Source organism: Oreochromis niloticus, linkage group LG18 (genome assembly GCF_001858045.2).
Source record: "Oreochromis niloticus isolate F11D_XX linkage group LG18, O_niloticus_UMD_NMBU, whole genome shotgun sequence".
NCBI classification, from domain to species: domain Eukaryota; kingdom Metazoa; phylum Chordata; class Actinopteri; order Cichliformes; family Cichlidae; genus Oreochromis; species Oreochromis niloticus.
The window spans coordinates 12,554,204-12,574,953 of NC_031982.2; the positions used below are offsets into that span (position 1 = coordinate 12,554,204).

The 20,750-nt window shown below is 43.1% G+C and overlaps 3 protein-coding genes across 15 annotated transcripts in view; all 3 read left to right on the top strand.

Moving 5' to 3' along the window:
- The first annotated feature begins 1,569 nt into the window (after positions 1-1,569).
- Positions 1,570-4,505, top strand: LOC100710900 (C2 calcium-dependent domain-containing protein 4C). Its single transcript, XM_003437984.4, has 3 exons — positions 1,570-1,944; positions 2,458-3,205; positions 3,349-4,505. The coding sequence occupies exons 2-3, from the start codon at positions 2,489-2,491 to the stop codon at positions 3,901-3,903; spliced, it is 1,272 nt and encodes a 423-aa protein (XP_003438032.1). The 5' UTR covers positions 1,570-1,944; positions 2,458-2,488; the 3' UTR covers positions 3,904-4,505.
- Positions 4,506-7,919: 3,414 nt separating this feature from the next.
- fem1a (fem-1 homolog a) lies at positions 7,920-11,697 on the top strand. Its single transcript, XM_005476129.4, has one exon. The coding sequence runs from the start codon at positions 8,147-8,149 to the stop codon at positions 9,998-10,000; it is 1,854 nt and encodes a 617-aa protein (XP_005476186.1). The 5' UTR covers positions 7,920-8,146; the 3' UTR covers positions 10,001-11,697.
- Positions 11,698-14,573: 2,876 nt separating this feature from the next.
- The window catches only part of ptprsb (protein tyrosine phosphatase receptor type Sb), a 68,436-nt gene continuing 62,259 nt past the window's right edge, over positions 14,574-20,750 (top strand). For 12 of the 13 annotated variants that reach the window (XM_025900101.1, XM_025900099.1, XM_025900102.1 and 9 more), the window contains exon 1: positions 14,575-14,915. The gene's annotated coding sequence lies outside the window, so the exon portion shown is untranslated. Of the gene's footprint in view, positions 14,916-20,750 lie in introns of all 13 variants that reach the window. The other variant, XM_019348201.2, reaches the window with a different exon arrangement.

The following is a 20,750-nucleotide window of genomic DNA, read 5'->3' on the forward strand; positions in this document are numbered from 1 at the left end:
TGAGTAATTGTCTTGTCATGTTCTTAAAACAAACTTTCTGTATGAAATGATCAGATAGACTTTAATGGAATCTGTGGGGGGTTTATTTTTTTTTCTGTAAACAACAGAAAATTAATTTAAAGGAATGTAGATATTTAAACCTGAGATCTAAGATAAACCTAACAGGTAGTTTTGCTGAAATGGATGTTAGAAAGCTAAAAAAACAAAACAAAACTTAAGATGTTTAATACACATTTTTCTTTACATCCAGTCAATCAACTCTGATAATTAAAATGAAACTGATTTACAAGTTCACTCAGCTACCTTAAGGAGCTCAGGTAATTAATAAACTTAAATCAACTTAGCTAACAGGTTATGTTAGTTAAGCTAAAATAGATTCCTAAGTTAAAAGAACTACTAAAGTATTTGAATTAACTAAAAAACCCAAGTCAACTGAACTAGGACAAGAGTTTAAACAATAGATTATTTTAATTTAGCTGAAAGGGTTTTCCCAAGTAAAAATGACAATTAAAGGAGTTGAACTGACTAACAAATCTCAGTCAACTAAACTAAGATGAAAGTTTAGACAACATGTGATTTTTCATTAAGATAACAATTGGTTGTGTTATAAGAACAAACTCTATTTCTTGACTTAACTTAAAATTTTAAGGCAGCCCTTTACCTCATATTTTTAAGTTGAAACAACAAGTTATATTTTACAGTGTACAACTTAAGTCCAACTAAGTGAAGATGATGCTATTAGAGGAGATGAAGAGAAGCCAAAAATCTTGGCAGGTTAGAAAGTAAAGCAGTGAATATTTGTACCTGTACATTCATTATTATTATTATTATTATTAATATGGTTTGTTTGTTTTCTTATTTTCTTTTGGGGGGGTTTGTCAGCCAATATTTTCAACATGTTGTTTCAGCTCTAAGTATCCTGCGCTTCGTTCATCTGATGTTCTCCTTTGATTTGCCTTCCTCAGATCAACAGGAGTTCCATCTCAAGAGAAACAGAAGGCAGCTTTGCCACAGGTCTTTGTCAGAGTTTTTGGTACAGAGAGCAGAGTCAGTGGATCCGAGGGCTTGTTCTCTGGCAGTATATCAGACTCAGTCCATGGTTAAACAGTGGGATTTTAGAGAAATATTCAATGCCTAAGCTTCAAAATGTAAAACTGTGAGGTCTTTTTCATTAGTTGAATGTGATGCATAGAAATGAGGTGCAAAGTGGTAATTTGCCTCAGTTTAACTTACCTTCTGATGGTCATTAAAATTGTTTTTTCATTATGTTTTCTTTCTCTCTTTTTTTAAATATATATTATGACGTGTTTTTCTGTTTTCCCGTTTATATTTCAGTTTCTCTGAGCATAAAGACGCGAGCTTTCCCCTGCATCACTGGTAAACGAGTTTCAGATGGTTGGTAAAAACGCAGCATATTGTCAGACCACATAACGCTCAGTTTCCCACCAGGAAGTCCAATTAAGGTTCCCTGTTTGCATGCATTAGACCCACGTAATACACGGTGCACTATCTCACAGTCCATTAGAGATAGCTCTCACGTGAGTGCCAAATGCAATCACAGTGTTCTCTCTAAAATCCAACGAGGCAGTGAGATATAAAACCCACATAATTTGCAACACTTTGTGGGTGATGAAGCAACAGCTTTCAAAATGAGTACCCCCACCGCCGCCCTCCCCCTTCCATGCCTGCGCCGGGAACAGTTTCATGGTAAATATCATGGGAAGGTTTCACGATCATCTCATTGGCTCAGAAGTCAGAGACCCCATCATATAAAGCGAGAGCGACTGGTCTAGCAGCCCTTTCCCACTGGCGAGGGTAGTGGATCACACTTGGGCTCCAACTGTCGGGAAAATACCTTTTACGCACAGAGTGCCTGGAAAGGTTGAGCGAGTCCGCGCGCCAGCGATCACTCATTTTGAAGCGAAAGAGTCATACAGCCAACAGGTGGGTTTATTGGGCTGCAGCTGTGCAGCGCAGCGGGACTTAACTTGGCTTTATCTGGTGGGGAAAAGTTATTTAGACTAGTCTTTGCGCGTGCATTTTTAATATTTGCATTTTCGGTGATTTAAATGAAGTGATGAAAAAATAGTTAAACTTGATGAAAACGCATTTTTTTTGTTCGCACTGTTCGCTTAAAACATCTAGATGAAATTTAATTTTAGCTCGTGTTCTCACTAATTCCACATTCAATTAAAGTCTTCTTTGTAGATGCTTAGATAAGCGGGGATTTTTTGTTTTTTGTTGTTTTGTTTTAATGCTACTTCTGGTTTAAAGGTTTAGTCATCATTTCACTCACCCGCTGAATCTGAAGCCTATTCTTTACTACTGAGGTGTAAAGGGCAAAACAGATTTGATCTAGGGTTAATGTCTCCTGGGAACCCACATTTGAACTCCGATCAATGGATGCGTTTCTTTTGATTCTATCTGCCTTTTTGTACATCACTCTTCTCTTAATAGAAAAACTGTTAGCTGGGGCGTCTGAGTAGGCATGTGGCTACTGGAGAAGCTCCGCAGTGGGACTCAATCCCAGCCTCCGCAGACAACAGAGGCCATTCCTGTTTCTGTGTATGCCAATGTACTCACTCCAGAGAAGATTCCTGATTTCTTCATCCCACCCAAACTTATCTGCTGCCCTCCAGAAGAATCTGTTACCCCAGAAACTCAGCACTGCTCCAACATCAGACCCTCAGCCTCTGACCATGCCATCTGCAGCCAGAGCCCCAGAGCTAGGAGCAGCAAGAACCCCTGCAGTCCTCGCCTCTTTTCCCGCAATCTCCAGAAATCAGCCAACCGGCACATCATCCAGATAGAGAGTGCTGATGAGCCTGGTGCTGGATCTATGGACAGGGTCGGTATTGATGTAAACACTAACGCTGACCCACAGTCACAGACTGCAATGTCGCTGCCGTATGTCCCAAAAGCTCAGACCTCCTATGGCTTTTCCACCCTGATGGAGTCTCCTCATACCCGACGCAAGGAGAGCCTTTTCCACAGCGACCCCAGCAGCCCTCTTACCTCCCCAAACTCCCAGAGGCGCTCCCAAGGGGGAACCCTACTGGCCCCGGCTGACCCCAACCCCTACCGCTATTTCAGCGGTGGTGAGAGTGACACCTGCTCCTCGGCCGAGTCATCCCCCTTTAACTCTCCTCTCCTTTCCCGATCCGCCTCTCTCCTGCGCTCTATTACACAGGAGACACAAGCCAAGGTGAGGACTTGTGCTCTATATGCTCATGTATGGCCACAATTTATAATTCAAAATCATCAGTGAGTGTGTAACAGTTTTTTTTTTTCATTCAGCTATTGGCTTATTTCTGTATGTTTACAGTTGCTTTTCCTCTCTCCCCCAAGGTGTCTCGTGCCAAACGCTCCCTGGCACGCCACAGTTCCCTCTCCACTGATGAATGCAGCTCAGCAGACAACAGCCCCAACATGCAGCGCCGCCGAATGCGCTGCCCTCCCTCTCCCGCCTTCCGTGGATGTAAAAGCGGTGGCTTGAGGGGAGCAGCGGCATCAGACCTCTGTCAGCGCGAGCACACTATAAACCTTAACAAGGGGGGGAAACTGAGGCTGAGCACACACTACGACCCGGAGGCAGCCCGGCTGAGGGTGCGCGTGCTCGCAGCCGAGGCCCTTTACGACAGGCAGACAGACCTTAAAAGCATCAACTGCTGCGTAGCACTCTACCTGAATCCTGGTAAGCAGCAGAAACAAAGGAGCACCATCATTAAGAACAGCAGGAATCCGGTGTTCAATGAAGACTTTTTTTTCGATGCTCTGCCTCAGGCACAGGTAAAGACTCTGGCCATGAAAGTAAAGGTAGTGAACAAAGGAACCAGCCTGAAGAGAGATGTGCTTCTTGGAGAAAGAGAGGTGCTGCTCAGTGAGCTGCTCGCAGGCCTCTAGGGAGCCCCTGTCAAGACTCTGGCGGACACGAGCTGCTCCACACCTTGAGGGCCCCCAATCTTTTTATCCCACCTCGCCCTTCTGACAAATACCGGACAGGAGCAAGCACACAGATGACAAGGAAGATGTTTCTTCCACACTGAGTTATGTATGCGCACAGAAAAAAAAATGAAGGTCTCTGTTAAAGTCTCGCTTTGCCAATTCTTCAAATTCAAAATTAGGGGCAGCCCACAATAACCTATAGGCTTATCAGTGAAGTGACTATGCGAACAGTGGGGCTGTGGTCCTCGTTTGTGCGTATTTCTCTTTGAGTATTGAGTTACAAACAGTTTTACTCTCACTGATGAGCATTGTAATGTGGCTCACTGTCATATCAGTTGTTATGCAATCTTGTTTAAGTTGGAGCTGCTTATTGTTTTGTAATGAATGCTGGATATTATCTGTAAGCATTTGCACGTCACTGTGGAAATTACTAATGGCTCTGTGTGCTTGAGAGTATTTATATATGGGGAATTAGATTTTAATTGCTAGTAAATGTAATGTTGATATGACTGTTGTTTTGTGATATGCTTTTGAACTCACGAATAAAAACCATGCTAGGGCTTTTGTCTCGCCTTGCACTTTTTCCTCTGTGGTTTTTGTCTTTGAATTAATCCCCAGGATCACATGAAAGCCCCCAGAAATCCCCAGAAATGATAATAAACCTGTCATTTTCTCACACAAGTTTTCAATTATTGCAAACAGCCCTCAGGTTGGGTCCTCTGAGCCAGGCACAAGCTGGGTGTCATTTGTGAGTCTTTTGATTCCAAATAGCTGCCCCCCACCCCCCACCCCCGATATTGTTTCTGTGTGCATTCAAATTCCCTGTTTAATTTTAAAAGCATGTTTCCTATTCAGTCCTCCAGTGAGTTTCAAATAGTTATTAAGAAGGCTGGTGGTAATCATGGCTCAGTCGCTCTCCCGGAACAGTTACTGGCACACACTGTCTTTCTCTGGAAATAAATAACCCGTCTGCACAGGGAGGTTAGGTCTCTTTACAAGTTCAATATTTGGGTTGACAAGTGGAAATGTATTTGTGCTACTATAGGATCATAAAAAAAAATGTAGAAGACACACTGCAATCCACACTTGTACATTTGGCAGACATACATTGGAAGAAGTCCCACTACAAAAAAAAAGAAAGACAAAAAAAAAAGCAACAATATCAAACGTGGACGTTTGCCTCCTCTGCTGGTGCAACAGCAGAATGACATGCAAGTGAGTCCCGAAAGGTAAAAATCATCAAAACAAGAGTGATGACCTCTATTTATTCACTGGTATAAGCCTGTGGGAAACATTCATCTGTAAGCTAAAAGGAGATGAATTTCCTACAAACTCAAGAGCAGAGAGATAAAACTGAAAGAAAATGAAGTATGTTAGCCGCCGTAGTGGTAATACTCAAGAAGGGAAATTATGAAACTTGAAACATTTAATAACCTCCTAACTGAAAACAAAAATAAAAAATCCTGAGCTCAACAACAGCCTACACAATCAAATGAAGATAAAGGGGTTTTTTTGTTTTTAACTTGAGGCAATCCCTATTATTGATCAGCATCTTAATGATGGAGCAGGAATTAAAGGTCCTGATTGTTTCTGTGTGCAGTTTTATCGCCTGTGGTCTTGTTGGTTTGAGGTTTGCGGGTCTCGCTGGAAAATGTTCTCACACATGCATAAAGACATTTCCACACGGCAACCAGGGTCCACCAAAAATCTCCTTATTCATTAACAGACTGTTTGCAGCACAGTCAGATGGTTTTTAAAAAATATTCAGCTCTGACGAATTAAAAATAAGCACTTATGTAAGCATAAAAGCTTTAATTAATGTGACCAAATAATGTCTTTTTTTCCCCAAATTTTACTTTTATGATTTCATGAGACAGACTGGAAACGATATTTTTAAGAGGCTTTAAAAGAGAAGCACAGTGGAAGCTTTTATTTGCATTCAAACTGTGTTTCCTCTTCATGTTTTACTGTATGCAAGGACTGAAAATGACTGCCGTGCTGATCAAAGGTGTTGAGTCATTGTAGCAGCATTTATCCTCTGAATTCATTTAATGTTTTAATCCAGTCACTGCTCAACCATCAGCTGTAGCAACTCTCCATGCCACAGTGTATTTATACATATGTTATGTGTTTCCAGTTTCCACTTTACAAATAAGATAAAGTCATATGAAGCACGTAGGCTACAGCTTTTGGCATTGAACATTCAAGTCAATATTCTGGCCCCTGGCGTTGAGTAGGAGGACAGAGTGATGTGACCTAACAACTGTTCGGATCAGTGGTGTAGGTTTCCAGCTCCTTACTGTTTTCATTTTGATTTTTGATTTTTTTTAAAAAGCAAAAATGAATCTGTGTTATCCCCATAACATTAACCTAAGTAATAATCTTCCAAAATAATATGTAGTCATATTTAATGGCAAGTAGGGGATGATGGTGACTGTTTGCTCACAGTGCAGGAGGCCTCGCTGCCTGTGAGATAGGATTCTGTAGTTGATTATTTGGTGATAATCATTAGATTTAGAATATTATGCTATTTACTTTAGACTGACTGAAACTCCTGATTTGAATTAAGAGCTGGTAGGATTCATTCATAAAATGTGCATACAGACAGTCACAGCTCAACACAACCCAGCTCTCTAAAGGAGGAGAATCCAACATTTCAGCTGCCTGCAACAGAAGTTTTTTTGCTTGTTTGTTTGTTTTTATTGTTACTTATTCATTTTCATCATTTTTTGTCAAAACTGACCTAAGAATCATGCAAGCTTAAAAAGATACCTGACTTAAGGGATTAACCAGAGAACAAATTTTAAATTGCCTCTTTTGACGCTTTGTTACTCTCAGCCTGTCACAAAAACAGCACATTTCTTTGACTGACTCTATGAAAAATGCATAAGAAATGCCAAAGAGGTAACAAGGTGATCCCCACAGAACTTTCAGGCAAAAATGTGACATATCTGGGCAAGGTGTCCTTAAAATGTTTGAGGAAACCAGACAAATGGAGGACAGAAGAACAATTTACAGCAAATGAACAGTATCTGAAAGTCATATCCTTAAGAAGCAGAAAAAAATCCAGCAATGACCTGACACAGAACCTGAGAGATGCATCTGACCCTTTGGTTCATCTATCTGCTGTTCAATGACACATCATCACAAGGACTCAGTGGCTGGCTGTCAAGAAGCCATACTTAAGGAAGGGAAACAGGGAGAAAAGGCTGACGTATGCCAGATTGCACCTGGACTGAAAATCAGTGGCAACAGGTCTGATGGAGTGATGAATGCATATTTGCACCCAAATTTTCCTTCTTTAATTTTTTTTTGTTCAGATCATCATTAATATACATGAAGAAGACATCTATAAAACATGGAGGAAGATTTTCGTCCACCATGTAATACCACATGGAAAGAAACTGATTGCTGCCAATTTCATTTTTTAGAGTGATAATGAACCAGAACATCCGGATAAGAGCTTTGATTGTCCTATTCCTGAATACTAAATGACTCGAAAGAAAGATTATAATTAAGGCTGAGTTGAAAAATAAAAGAGGCCATACCAAATATTGATTTTGAAGGTTGTTCGAAGTTTTGTTTGGTTTTTTGTTGTATATATACTTTTTCAGAAAAATTAAAATTATTCGATTTTCCTCGCAAAATATAAATATACTTTTGCATAGTACTGTATAATAACGGTGTACAATTTTGTGAGACTAAACTATATATCAAACACAGCATATGTTTTACCAGCGGGTGGATTACACAGACTTTTATTATAAGTACCTTCTACCGTTTTAATTACAACTCTTTTCGGGTATACTTGCTTTGTAAGCGGGGAATCAGCTGGAAACACTGCGCTTTGTTGGTGCGATCACTACAACAAACGAACCCATCAGCTGGCAGCTCTTTAACTGACACACATCACGGGAAATGTAGTTGATCTTCCAGGAAACGCCTCCTGCTCTTGAGAACTGGAAATTCCCCCAACACTACATCACCCACAATGCCTCACCGTCATCGTAAACATAGACCTGTCAAACAACATAGACGCCATCTTGACAGCACCCTCAAAATGGCAGAAAGATGTGAGCTAGAAACCGAGTCCAAACTAAGATCTCAGCGCTCTGCTATTTAAAACCAGTCGGAGCCGTTTTTTCCCAACCACGGGCGGTTATGGAGTTGGAGCCCAGCGAGGCAGCACAGAGCCTGTAACATGGATATATCGACGGCGGTTTTCAACGCGGCCAGAGATGGTAAGCTGAAACTTATCCAGAAGTTGCTGAGCAACAAAAGTCCAGAGGAGCTGGAGGCTTTGGCTGAGGAGAAAACACAGGGGGGAACCCCTTTGCTGATAGCCTCTCGATACGGACATTTAGAGGTGGTGGACTACCTCCTTGAACATTGTAAAGCGAATGTTGAACTCGGGGGTTCGGTGAACTTTGACGGCGAGACCATCGAGGGGGCTCCGCCGCTCTGGGCGGCTTCGGCAGCCGGTCACCTCCCTGTAGTGAAGACGCTACTGAAACACGGTGCCTCGGTAAACAATGCAACACTAACTAACTCAACGCCGCTCCGAGCTGCCTGCTTCGACGGTCACCTGGAGATCGTCCGCTACCTGGTGGAGCACAGAGCCGACATGGAGGTCGCCAACCGCCACGGCCACACCTGCCTCATGATCTCCTGCTACAAGGGCCACAAGGAGATAGCCAAGTTCCTCCTGGATCGCGGTGCGGATGTTAACCGCAAGAGTGTGAAAGGAAACACTGCCCTACACGACTGTGCCGAGTCAGGTAGTCTGGACATCATGAAGATGTTGCTGAAGTGCAATGCCCGCATGGAGAGAGACGGATACGGGATGACCCCGCTCCTGGCTGCAAGCGTGACGGGTCACACCAACATTGTGGAGTATCTCGCCCACCAGCCTCGTACCTCCAGAGAGGAGCGCATCGATGCACTTGAACTCCTAGGGGCTACTTTTGTGGACAAAAAGCGTGATCTGTTGGGCGCCATGAGGTACTGGAGGAGGGCGATGGAGCTGAGGCAGCCGGGGGAAAAGACCGGTTCTCTTGCCAAGCCTCCACCCGGCCCCCCGATCCCCGCCTATGGATGCGCACAGGAGGTGTGCACTGCAGAGGAACTGGAGGCTTTGATCACCGACCCGGACGAAATGAGGATGCAGGCCCTGTTGATTCGCGAGCGCATCCTGGGCCCATCCCATCCAGACACGTCTTATTACATCCGCTATAGGGGAGCTGTGTACGCTGACTCAGGCAACTTCGAGCGCTGCATAAGTCTGTGGAAGTACGCTTTAGACATGCAGCAAAGCAACCTGGACCCTCTCAGTCCCATGACAGCCTCAAGTTTCCTGTCTTTTGCAGAACTCTTCTCATTTGTTCTTCAAGACCGGGCAAAAGGCTCGCTGTCAACACGCATCACCTTCCATGATCTCATGACTGTGTTGGGCAAAAGCGTGAGGGAGGTAGAGAGAGCTGTGGCACAAAGGGATAATCCCCCAGAAGCTCCTCAGTTCACCAAAGCCCTCTCCATCATCCTCCACCTCATCTTTCTACTGGAGAAGCTTGAGTGCAGCCCGGAGCAGGAGCACCAGAAGAAGCACACGGTGTACCGACTTCTAAAGCTGAACCCCCGAGGGCGGAGCGGCTTCACCCCCCTGCACATGGCCGTAGACAAGGAAACGACATCTGTCGGCCGCTACCCGGTAGGCCGCTTCCCCTCCCAGGCGGTGGCTGCGCTGCTCCTAGAGTGCGGCGCGGACGTTGATTCGCGGGACTGTGAGAACAACACACCGCTGCACATTGCTGCTAACAACGGTTGTCCGGAGATTATGGCGCTCCTCATGAAGGCTGGAGCTCACTTCGATGCCACAAACGCACAGAGGAAGACGGCCTACGAGCTGTTGGATGAGCACAGCAGCGGGCACCCGGCGCTCTACCCGCTAAACTACGTCACCCTTCAGTGCCTGGCAGCACGTGCAATCGAAAAGCACAGACTGCCCTACAGGGGACTCATCTCTGAAGAGATGGAGGCTTTCATTGAGCTGCACTGACTTCCACTTCTGCATCGCCCGTCCCCTTCCTCTGAAGAGGCATCCCAGCAACTACTCTTCCCGTTCTCTCCTATTCTTTACTGTGACCTGACATAAACTATTCTTTTGGGGGGTTTTTGCTCGACACAAGTCTCCTCTTGACTTCTGCTCCACTGCTGACTGTAACCAACGTTTTTATCAGACCAAACCAATAGCAATAAACATCCACCCTCTGGGCTTAAGTGTCTGGCAGAGGTCTGGTCAGTTGTTGCTTTATTCTAACACAGACTTTTAAAGTGATTGTTGGTTTCCCCTGCTACTTAATGCTGGGTGAAACGTTAACATCATATAGACTCTAATGCATCTCCTCTCAGTGTCTCCCTCTAAAACAAACAAGCAAAAAGGGAGCGGTACGAGCTGATGGGGGTTTGTGTGGGTTTGCTAGTGGCTGAACTGTATGAGAAATGGGCTCGCGCTTACTGACACAAAGCATCTGATCAAAGTAGCCAGATAACATGCATGAAAATGAAGTGTGACTGTGGTAGCTCACTTGTTGTTTAGCAGATTCATTCAGAAAGGAAATATTTGAACAAACTCAACGAGTCGCTGGCATTTTTTTTTTTTCTTTTTTTTTGTGCCTGGTTCTACTTGTTCGCATTCGGTGTACCATCTGTTATGTTTCTCTGACGCTGGGAAGGTGTTGAAAGTACTGTGCCAAATGTTCCGTTACAAACTGTAAACTGGTGGCAAAATGGAAAAAGCAATGAATGTTTTCTTCCTGATTACAAGCAAAAGTAATAATATGAAGTTACAGACATGAACCTCAGAGCTTGAGGAGAACATTGACTGGACTGTGACAGTATTTTGTCAGCCTGCTGCACCGTTTCCGTCAGGCTTTTATGAGACTAGGGACGAGGGCGTCACTCTGACTTAGTAAAAAAAAGAGACAGGTGCCATTATTTAACACTCCCCAGTCTCCAAACAAGATAACCTATGCAGTTGTTAATATTATTCCAAAAATTGTGAAGCTAAAATTCGCTGCATGAACAGGATTTACATGTTGTTTTTGGTTTTTTTTCCCTTCTGTTGTACATGTTCATCCTAACATGATGACTTAAATGATTGGGGCTGCTTCTTTAACAATAATTTGGTATCTTCTGAATATTTAAATCTAAGAATGTCTTCTTAATTTCTGCCTATGTCTGAATGAGCAGTTTCTAACAGAGCCTGACGCGTGCCTCTTCCCAGGATAATGAAATCCACAACAAAGACATCCAAGTTATAGCAAAAGAAGCAGCCTCATGACGTTTGTGTGGACAACGACGGACCTTTGAACGTGCTGTTTGTCGCTATAAAAAAAGGCACAAATCAACTGTCGAGGATCATGTGTTGGTTTTTGCCTCGGAGTGAATTTTCCCTTTAACATCAGATGCAGTTCACAGAAAACAAAAAGGAACAGATGGCTCTTTGGCCATTCCTGCATCTCAGTCTTATATTTAGTTGTTTTTCTTGTGTTTTCAGCAATATTTTATTTGTCAGTCTGTGTTAAGCACCACTAAAAAGTTGAAATACACACTGAAGAGGCTCTGGAAGATCCTAAACACCTTACATTCAGGCTCTAAACTGTCGCTGCCTTTGTCTTTCTCAGCAGATTTGCGATAACTCGAGATCAAAAGTGTGTTGGAGATGCCTGAATAAAATTCAGTATCACAACAGAATCCCTGTATGTCGGGTCAGCGTTCCTGTGGCTCTTGTCTGTGTGCAAAAATGTGAATGAGAGTGTTCTTGACTTAGGCTGGAAAGCTGGAAATGAATCCCAGTTTTTGGTGTCTTGATTTAAATTATTCAGCTTGAGCACTGTTGCTCACACGGCGGCAGCGTTTGCATTGTGATAGCAGCAGGACATAACAGCCTTACCATGCCATTGTGACAGCCAGGTCCATGAAATGATCTCATTTGGACACTGGAAGTGACATTATCTTGGAGTGCACATGTATAAAAAAAAAAAATCTGCGAGCATTCATTACGCAGGCTTTCCACTGCTCACATAAACTCCAGCACCCTGAAATAAAGCATAACAGAAACTTGATCTTTCAGAGTCCTGCACTCTTAAAATATAAATAGACTGCAATTAACGTCACTGCTGCAGGGTAGTGCTAGAGACAGGCCACTTACCCTGCTAATTTTAGGGATCTTTTGCCCTAGCTTCCACTCTGAAAATGGGAATCCTGTAATGCTATACAGTCAGGCAGGCAGGTCACAGGGTGACTGGCAGAGACGGCGCACAGACGACAGAGACGGCATTATTCTTATAGTAACAGACACAATATTAGCTATCCATTGATAAAAGCTTAACCTAACTACATTAAATCGGGCAGCTAGTCGAGAAACACCAGGTGGTAAATGTAGCGTCCACCCTGCATAACAGTCATGAAATAAGAAACTGAACACTGACATAATCCACATGGTCTCCCATGGCTGATCTGACCCCTCTATTAAAGGTAAAAATGGTCATTAACCTCATTAAAGTAGCCCTTCTTCACATAAGATATTTACAAGTGGTAATATTGGGATAAATAGAAGAGGAAAAGTGTATTTTTGGTACTTAAAGGCAAAAAAAAAGGAAATCCCGAAGCTCGGCTTTTTTTTAGGAACTTATCTTCTGCAAACTGAAGAGACTTGGCATAGAAATACTGACATACCTAAACCTGGAGTCATGAATTTTCTTTGTTCATATTTCCATCCTCAAGTAAATGTAACATCATATAATAGTAACTTCCCACTAGATGTCAGTAGCAACAAAGAAAATCAATCAGACAAGAAGTCTTTTGTTCCTTTAAGATCATGTGAAATGCTCAGAAATGTAGCTCTCAGGCAGAAATGGTGGTGGTGGGTTGATTTTTTCTTTTTCTTTGTGTCTCTTTCAGCAGAGAGTCTGACTCTGACAAAGAAGTCTTTGTACCGATAGAGAAACAGAGAATGAGCTGTTGAGGATGGCATTTATTTGAAAAACAAAAAATGTAAGCACTAAATGTGCATTTTTATGTAAAGAGGAAAAGAAATCTTGGTAGATGGGAGGCGCTGAGTCTTTTTGCAGGGTTTTCTATGGGGGTCAGCAGAAAGGTTAATATAAAACCTCCTCCGTGACATCCTCAGGTGTCATGCCAACGTCCAGCACCACACTCCAACACCTCACAATCTGCCCTCGTGGCTGTTGCTTTTGTCATGCTGTGTGACCCAAATAGCACCAGATCATTAAACTAGATATAACAAAGGCCTATGTTGAACTATTTGAATTTGCTTCAGGTTAAAGAATAGTGCTTTGTTGCCCTGCTTTTCATTTTTTTATTGATATTTTAAATCAAATTTATGGGCAATTGTGGGCAACGCCAGAAACAAAGATAAGCTAATACACCAAATTGGTTACACACATTGTTTAACTGCAGGCATTTATCCTGATAATTATATTTCATTTGATTCATTTCTCACATTAACCTGTTCGGCAGTCACTTCCATATATTTTTACCGACCCTTTGCTACTGTGATATTGATTAAATCCCCCGAAAACCATTTTTGATATATATGTACTGTGGATGAAGGAAACCAATGATAAAAGTGCACACATTTGACCCCACTGATATAAATGATCAATGAATCCACCTTTGTTAATATAACAGGACTGAATAAATTATAAGGAACAGCTCATTTATAATAGACTACTGCTAACTCCAGCCTAAAATAGCCAAGAATACCAGTACTGGTATATATGATGTATACGTATGCATCAAGAGATAAACATCAGCCGCTGCTACCAGAAAACTCCTTCTCATCAATATCGGTTGATACTGATGCTCAGCCAGTGATGTAACCCTAAAAGTAAAGGTAAAACTAAATCAGCAGCTTAAATGAAAGCTGACCATAACCTTGATGAAAGTGGATTGGTTGCACTGTTGTTGGCTTTAATAGTCATTCATTTTAGGCAAGTGAACCTTTAAATTTGCTACTGAGTCTGTCTCCAGAACAATAAATAATACTTTTGAACTCCTTCCATCTATTGTCCTCAGATGCTACTGCGTGATCTACCTCCTGTGGAATTATTAATGCATTCCCATAACATCTCACCAGGACTTGTATTTCCCTACAATATTTTAGAGTCCAGCTGTAATTTAGTGTGGGAGTTCTGCTCAGTGGGAGCCGTTATGAGCCTCTGACTCTTTATTCCTGCCAGCAGCTATAATTAGATGCTATGTTATGGGAATCTAAGAGGTCTAGGGTGCTTCTCTTCATTTTAGCTCCTTGGGGAGCAAAGTGGGGGCAAAAAAATAAATAAATAAATCAGTCACCAATACACAAGACCAACCTGCCACAGCTGCTGCCTCTTTTGCACCAGTCAGCGATACCAGCGAGAGCTGGAGGAGGTGGGGGTTGAAGTGGGGAAGTAATGGGGGTAATAGAGGTGATGGGGGATACGGTTGCTATTGGAGATCTTGCCTGCATCACGTCATGTGTAAGAGGGAGGGGTGGGGGGAGTGCTCCGGTGTGTGCATGAAAGAGAAAGAGAGAGAGAGAGAGAGAGAGCTGGGAGGGGTAGGCGAGGAGAGGGAAGGAGGAGGGCATTAAGGAAGAAGGCAGGGAGTATCAATGACATCAACCAGCAGTATCTGAGGCCGCCGATCAGCAATGCTCTCCCGACAAAAGGGCTGAGGAGCAGCCGTGACCCGCTGCGCTCCGAGAGGTCGGTGGACAGCCAGGACGGTGTGTGGGGGGGGAAACGCCGGCGATGTGTGCATGCACCCTCCACAAAGGAAGACCTTCATCTGAGTGGAGCTGCCACTGGATTACATTTATCCTTGCTGTTTCTAAGGAAGCTTCCAGCTGCAAATCCACCCACATGAATCTACCAGACAGTAAGGAAGACGGAGCACTTCCTACCGAGGTAACCCGCACCATCCATTTATAAATATGTATATTTATTTTAACAGTTAATGTTTGCAGTCGTGCACCCCACCCAGGCTGGTTACATTTTTACTTGTCGAATAGCCTTTTGGAAACTAAAGCGGTAAGAGTAGATGCCAGCCCGGATGGAATTTCACCGCTCAGTCTTTCCCGGGGTGTTTCTTTGTGGTGTTTCTCTTTTACTCAGCAGCTGCAGCATCACTTCAGATTTTGTTTCAAGCGTTTGGGTAAAAAAAAACAAAAAAAAAAACAAAAAACGAGGTTGTGCAGATCAGGCTGGTTGGCAACAACGCTGTGAGTGCGCGTCCCTCTTCATCCCCCCCTCCTCCTTATTGTTGGCTGGGCAGCATGAGGGACCTGGGCAGGCTGGCAAAGCCTTTGTTCCTCATCAACTGTCATTAAAAGTGGCTTTTATTTTGATGGCCCTTTAAAGCACTCTCCAGGCGCGACGAGTCTATGTTGAGTCAGTTTTTTTTAAAGACTATTTTTTTATTTAAAAAAAAGAAAGAAAGAAAGAAAAATATAAACAGTAGACTCAGACAAGAAAAAGCTAATCTTTATGATCAAATCTATGTAACACAGGCATCTTGTATATCCGCCAAGGATATTTTTAAAAAGAAAGAAAAAAAAGGAGGAAACTCTTAGTTCTGTTTCTATTGTGTCTAAATTTCACTGTTGCCACGCCAAAGTAAATATAACACCATGATAATGTCACTATGTCAGCATACTCAAAGGGGCCCTCGCAGACACATTATGAATCCATACAGGCTATTATACCAATATTTGTGAATCATTTATGGTATGGAAGGCACCAGGTGGCAAAGCGGATGGACTTATTTAGCAGGACTGGTTCCTAGACAATAGAGTGGTGGTGCTGCTGCTGCATCTGCTACTCTCCAGCATTACTTAAAACAAGCCCATCTGCACATATAGGCAGTGTTTCTAGTCCATAGACCTCTCAGTTGTCTATAATTATAAACACAAGGTTTTGACTGTTAACACAGCCAGTCACGCGTGCAGGCACAATGTAATTTAATGATACGTCGATTCGTCCTGACACATTTTCCGAGGGCTATTGCCCGTTTGGGATTTAATCATGTAAACTTCAAGGGCCTGTTTAGTTTCTCTGGGTTTCCACTGTGTGGCCTCTGTAAACTAGAAAATCACGCTGTCGTGGTGAATTTGAGGGAGGTCTTCCTCCTCACACACAGATGGGAAATGTTCCCTGGGGCACCTTGTGTTTGCTGGTTATTGTTCCAGACCATTTCCACATCCCTAATTATTTTAATCAGTCGTTTTTATGCATGGATTCCTCTCTTTAGCAGATCCCCTCCCGATTTTTTCCCCCTCATCTTTTCAGCTCCACTCTGTGTTTAACAGAAGGCTACACTATGCACCTTCATAAGATGGCAAGCAATGTGTATATTTGCATCGTTATGACAAGGAAGTCATTATGGTGGAAGCAGAATAACTGAACTGGCAAAATACCTCTCTGTGCTGGAAATAGATCAGATATTCTCTTCCAAGAGTCAAGAGATTCTTGGCCCCATAGGTATTCATCTACGCGCTGTTAGGAGCGGTAGCTTATGAAATCAGTGATGGCATGTACTCTTTAAATAGCATTTCACAGGGTTCAACCATGGGCCTCAATGGTTTTCTGCTCCCTCTGAACAGATACCACTGTAAGATCCATCCAGACTTTAATATGCTGGGTGACGTGTGCTCCCACTGGAGCAGCTTTGGTTTCCAAGTCAAAGGCTTCATTGAAGTCTCATTCCCAGATTCTCGCTGCAGCGTTACCCTAACTGCTCTGCTCTCTTACGTTCTTCCCCTGTGTTACATGCTATGCCCATCTTTGGATTTTGCCAGGCTCTGTGCCTACCCTCCATTACCAGGAAGGAAGGAAGGAAGGAAGGAGAACATAAAGGCGTGCGACTTTGATGCTGGGAGCGTAGCCACCTGTATTACAAGAAGGGGAAAAAAAACAACTTGTTGTTGTCTAGGAATAGATATTAATTGACCTTTTCAAAGCCTTCCAAACAGTGAGCTTTTGTCTGCTCTGCCTCTGTTTATTTATATGCTCCCGAAAGCAATTCATATACAGCATGCAGAATGAAGCCGATACGCCTGTGTAATGTGGCTGGAGGGACCGCATTACTCAAAACAATACCCTTTAAAAATCAAAATATCTATTTTTTGACCAATAACTGGAATCAAACTTGAATTGGGGACTATCAGGATGCACACTAAAACTATATTGTTTTATATCCAAATCTAACCCTTATCTTTAGTATGGCTGGGCATTAAACCAGCTTTCCTTATTATCATATGATCGTAGCATATGTAAATTCTGCACTCGGTGACCAAATTCTGGTGGTCGAATTAGTAATTCTGAGCTAATCTAATTCATAAATGGTTAAATGAGGTGGCTGAGCCCTTCTATAGCATGTAGGAAGTATATTCTGTGGCATTTTATATGTTCATTTGGTTAATAGACCAGCCATCAGATTATTCATATGAGGACATTAGTTGCAAAGAAGCACACACACAATTATCAGCAATCACATACTAAATGACCACTTTATGGCTTCATCACCACATCTAATGATAAAAGTTCAAAACTGGCTCCAAGAGTGCATCGAGACATGCTTAGTGTGTAATGGATTGGTTCTTATATAGTGCTTTTCTACTCAAGTTAAACATTCAGAGCTCTTTATACATCAGTACCTTTTTTTGAGGTAGCATTCACACTTCAAACAGCATCTTGCAGACTGGAGCACCCAGGGATTAAACCACCAACCTTCCAGTCCGTACATGACCTGCTGTACTTCCTGAGCCACAGCTGCCCTAGTTTAAAATTGATGATGTGTACAAATAATTAAAGTACACAAAAAAGTATTAGGTAGCTGCTATAACAGTTGCACCTGCACTGTAATCTAGTTATGTAAAGATGCGTCTCTTAAACCAGACCCATAATGATCCTTTCATCGACCACAAGGGTCACTTGCGGTTATGTGTGTGTGTGTGTGTTTTCTTCATGGGTCTGTGTTTCCGTGCGTACACATGAGTGAAGGCTCAGAGATAGGTTTTGACTTGACTGATGCCCTTCTCCAGATGAATCAGAGATTCTGATGTGTCAGCAGGGATGAATAATGCACGCTGCTCCACTACCTCTCTTCTCCACCTCTTGTCTTCAGTCATTTGCCTCTCTTTTCATCACAACTGCCACATCTGAAGACATCTTCACCTTCATTTTCAGCCCTCCCCCCTCCCGTCCTCCTCCCCTATGCAAACGAGGTTTTGCTGCCGCCGCCGCGCCGCCACCTCGCTCTCCTCTGGGTCAGCCCTGTTCTCTTTCCGAACAGCTAACTCGTTCTTATCATCGGGTGTTGCAGAAGTTTCTCTTGTCGAAATTTCGGCGCATTTCAAGATGAGGCACGGGGGGGTTTGTAAGCTTTTCCTTGTGCAAACATTTGCGCTGAAAATGGCCAAATGGTTTGATGTGCACAGCTCGTTATCAAGTCACGGGAGGACGACGTGCAGCCATTGACACGGGTTGACAGTTACATCCCTGACTGACAGGAGTCATTAGGAGGATAAGGTTGACTGACAAGAGGGCTGATAAAGCAGGAGACAAACTGACTAATCAGGACTTGGTGAAAGAGGGGATACCATTTGTTTTGAAGCGTCCAGTTAGCCGTCATTAAATGTTTGACAGAATAATCCATGCACCTCCACAGCAGCACTTGGCAAGTTCTCCAAGGTATTTTCAACTCGTGAAGTAAAACAAGCAAACAAAAAAACCCTCCTCTTTGAGGAAAGTGCAGTATAGCGTTTCCGTCAGTTAATTTTGGATGAAGTGATGCCAAAGTCATTCTGATTGGAGGTCTTGTAAAGCATAAAATCATATGGCTTTGGTTTAATTGGTGTAATAAAGCCATGCGAATGCTCATGGAGGCAGAAAAATTGCATCTGTATAGCTGTCATATACTGCAATCCCTTTTTTAGTACCATTATGTCATTATGGTACACGCTGTGTGGCAAAAGACTGGATTTGATAAAGTTAGCTCAGGTTTCTTAGCCGATTCATAGCATTGTGGCTGTAAGGATAGCACTGTCAGTCTATAGCTATTAGATGTAAACTCATACACTTTAGTTCATGTTGCATAGAGGATGAATCCTACTGTTCAGCAGCATCATTGCTGATCAAATACCCACAACACTAATAGCAGTCCCAACCCCCCAAGGCTTTATTTGGATACACTGTGTTTAAAACTAAACACCAAACTAGGATGGTTCACAATGCAAACATTACCCCTGCGTTCTCGTGTGTTCAACTCCAAGCACTGCTGTTAATTACAACCTCACCGGCAGCTAGTAAACTTAAAATAGTCTTTATGTGAGTAATTCCGCATTACAGCAGACTTAATGATTTTAAATTTCCCTGCAAATAGGCCCGGTGCTTGTGCCACCTATTTAAACCCTGCTGTCAGCGCTAGTCATCCAATAAAAGAAAAGGTTTTGGCGTGCCTCCATATGCCAGTTGCCTTTGAAAGAACATCTTTATTGCTTTAGTGAAACAGCTTTGCTATGAAGACCTTTACCATGCAGGATGGTAAAGGGACGATGTCCAGGAAACTTGTGGCTCTATTCCATCGTCACAAATCACAGAGGGAAAACTTAAAAGCCGGAAGATTAGGCTGCCTCCTGATTCAGCAGGAGCATTCTGCAGTCTTTAATATGTGTGTGCAGGTGCCGGGCCTGCCTGGTTGACATGGCTCTTGAATGCACCTCCACATTTGTCTGTGGCATTTCATGATTACTCTGTCTCCGCAGCACTGAAGGATGCCAGTTTGGATGAAGTGTTTGCTTGACAGAGGTGAGAGTAATGACTAGTCATTGGTGGGAGGCATCCGAGCACAAGTCTGTTACCCTTGACAAGCATTTCATCTCTTCACTTACCGAGACAGACTCCCCGACTGATTTCAGTTCTGAGACAGAGGACAAATGCAGTTTTTCTACCCCATTACTTCGGTTTTCAATTCTATTCACAACTTTATTGTCCCTCAAGGAGAATTTCATTTGGTGTCACAAATCTCATCTCCATCAGGAAGTCATGCAATGGCTGGTTAGTGACAGACCTTTTAAGAGTAGCGCCTGTGTAGCACGTAAATAGGATTCGTTCACCGGCGTATGCGGCAAAAACGTTGCAAGTTTTCAGTGTTTAGCCTTATTTTATATGTTTTACATTGACCTTAACTGCATACCAAACAGTGTGGCGTGTGAAATGAATGCTGATGTTCTACAGATGATCTCAGTGGAGAAAAGTGCTGCAGTTGTGAGTTAATGAGATCTCGGTGGACGGCATGTCATGTGACCACAGCAGACAGGTGATACCATGGCAGCGGAAATACTCTTGAGAGAGTGGCTTCTTGGGCAAACAAACAATGTGTCGGCAGGAAATGAATAAGGACCTGCCGAAGCGGCTGCACATCGTTTACCTGAGCAAATAATAAAAGGAGGGTCGCTTCAAAATCGCAGCACAAAAGCTGCCTTTAAACACATGTAAGGTTATGCCCGGGGCGTGTTGGACTTTAAACCATCTGCTGTGTGTTTGCAGACAGTGATTTTCATTTTTATAAATCAATAAGAAGATGAATCGGTTTGAAGACTCTCCGCGAAGCTTACATTAATGACATCCTCGTTGGATGGTTGGGTATGAATGGTAAATCAGAAAGGCACTGTCTTTCTCAAGGCTGTTGTTATTACTCTCGAGGCTTTTAACGGGCTCTGAAATCCGCTTCACACAGCGTGG

What these genes read in the sequence shown, in the direction of transcription:
- LOC100710900 (XM_003437984.4), top strand. Translation starts at nt 2,489, where the DNA reads ATGTGGCTACTGGAGAAGCTCCGCAGTGGGACTCAATCCCAGCCTCCG. An exon ending in CACAGGAGACACAAGCCAAG is followed by an intron (nt 3,206 to 3,348) that starts GTGAGGACTTGT and finishes CTCTCCCCCAAG; the next exon opens with GTGTCTCGTGCCAAACGCTC.
- fem1a (XM_005476129.4), top strand. Translation starts at nt 8,147, where the DNA reads ATGGATATATCGACGGCGGTTTTCAACGCGGCCAGAGATGGTAAGCTG.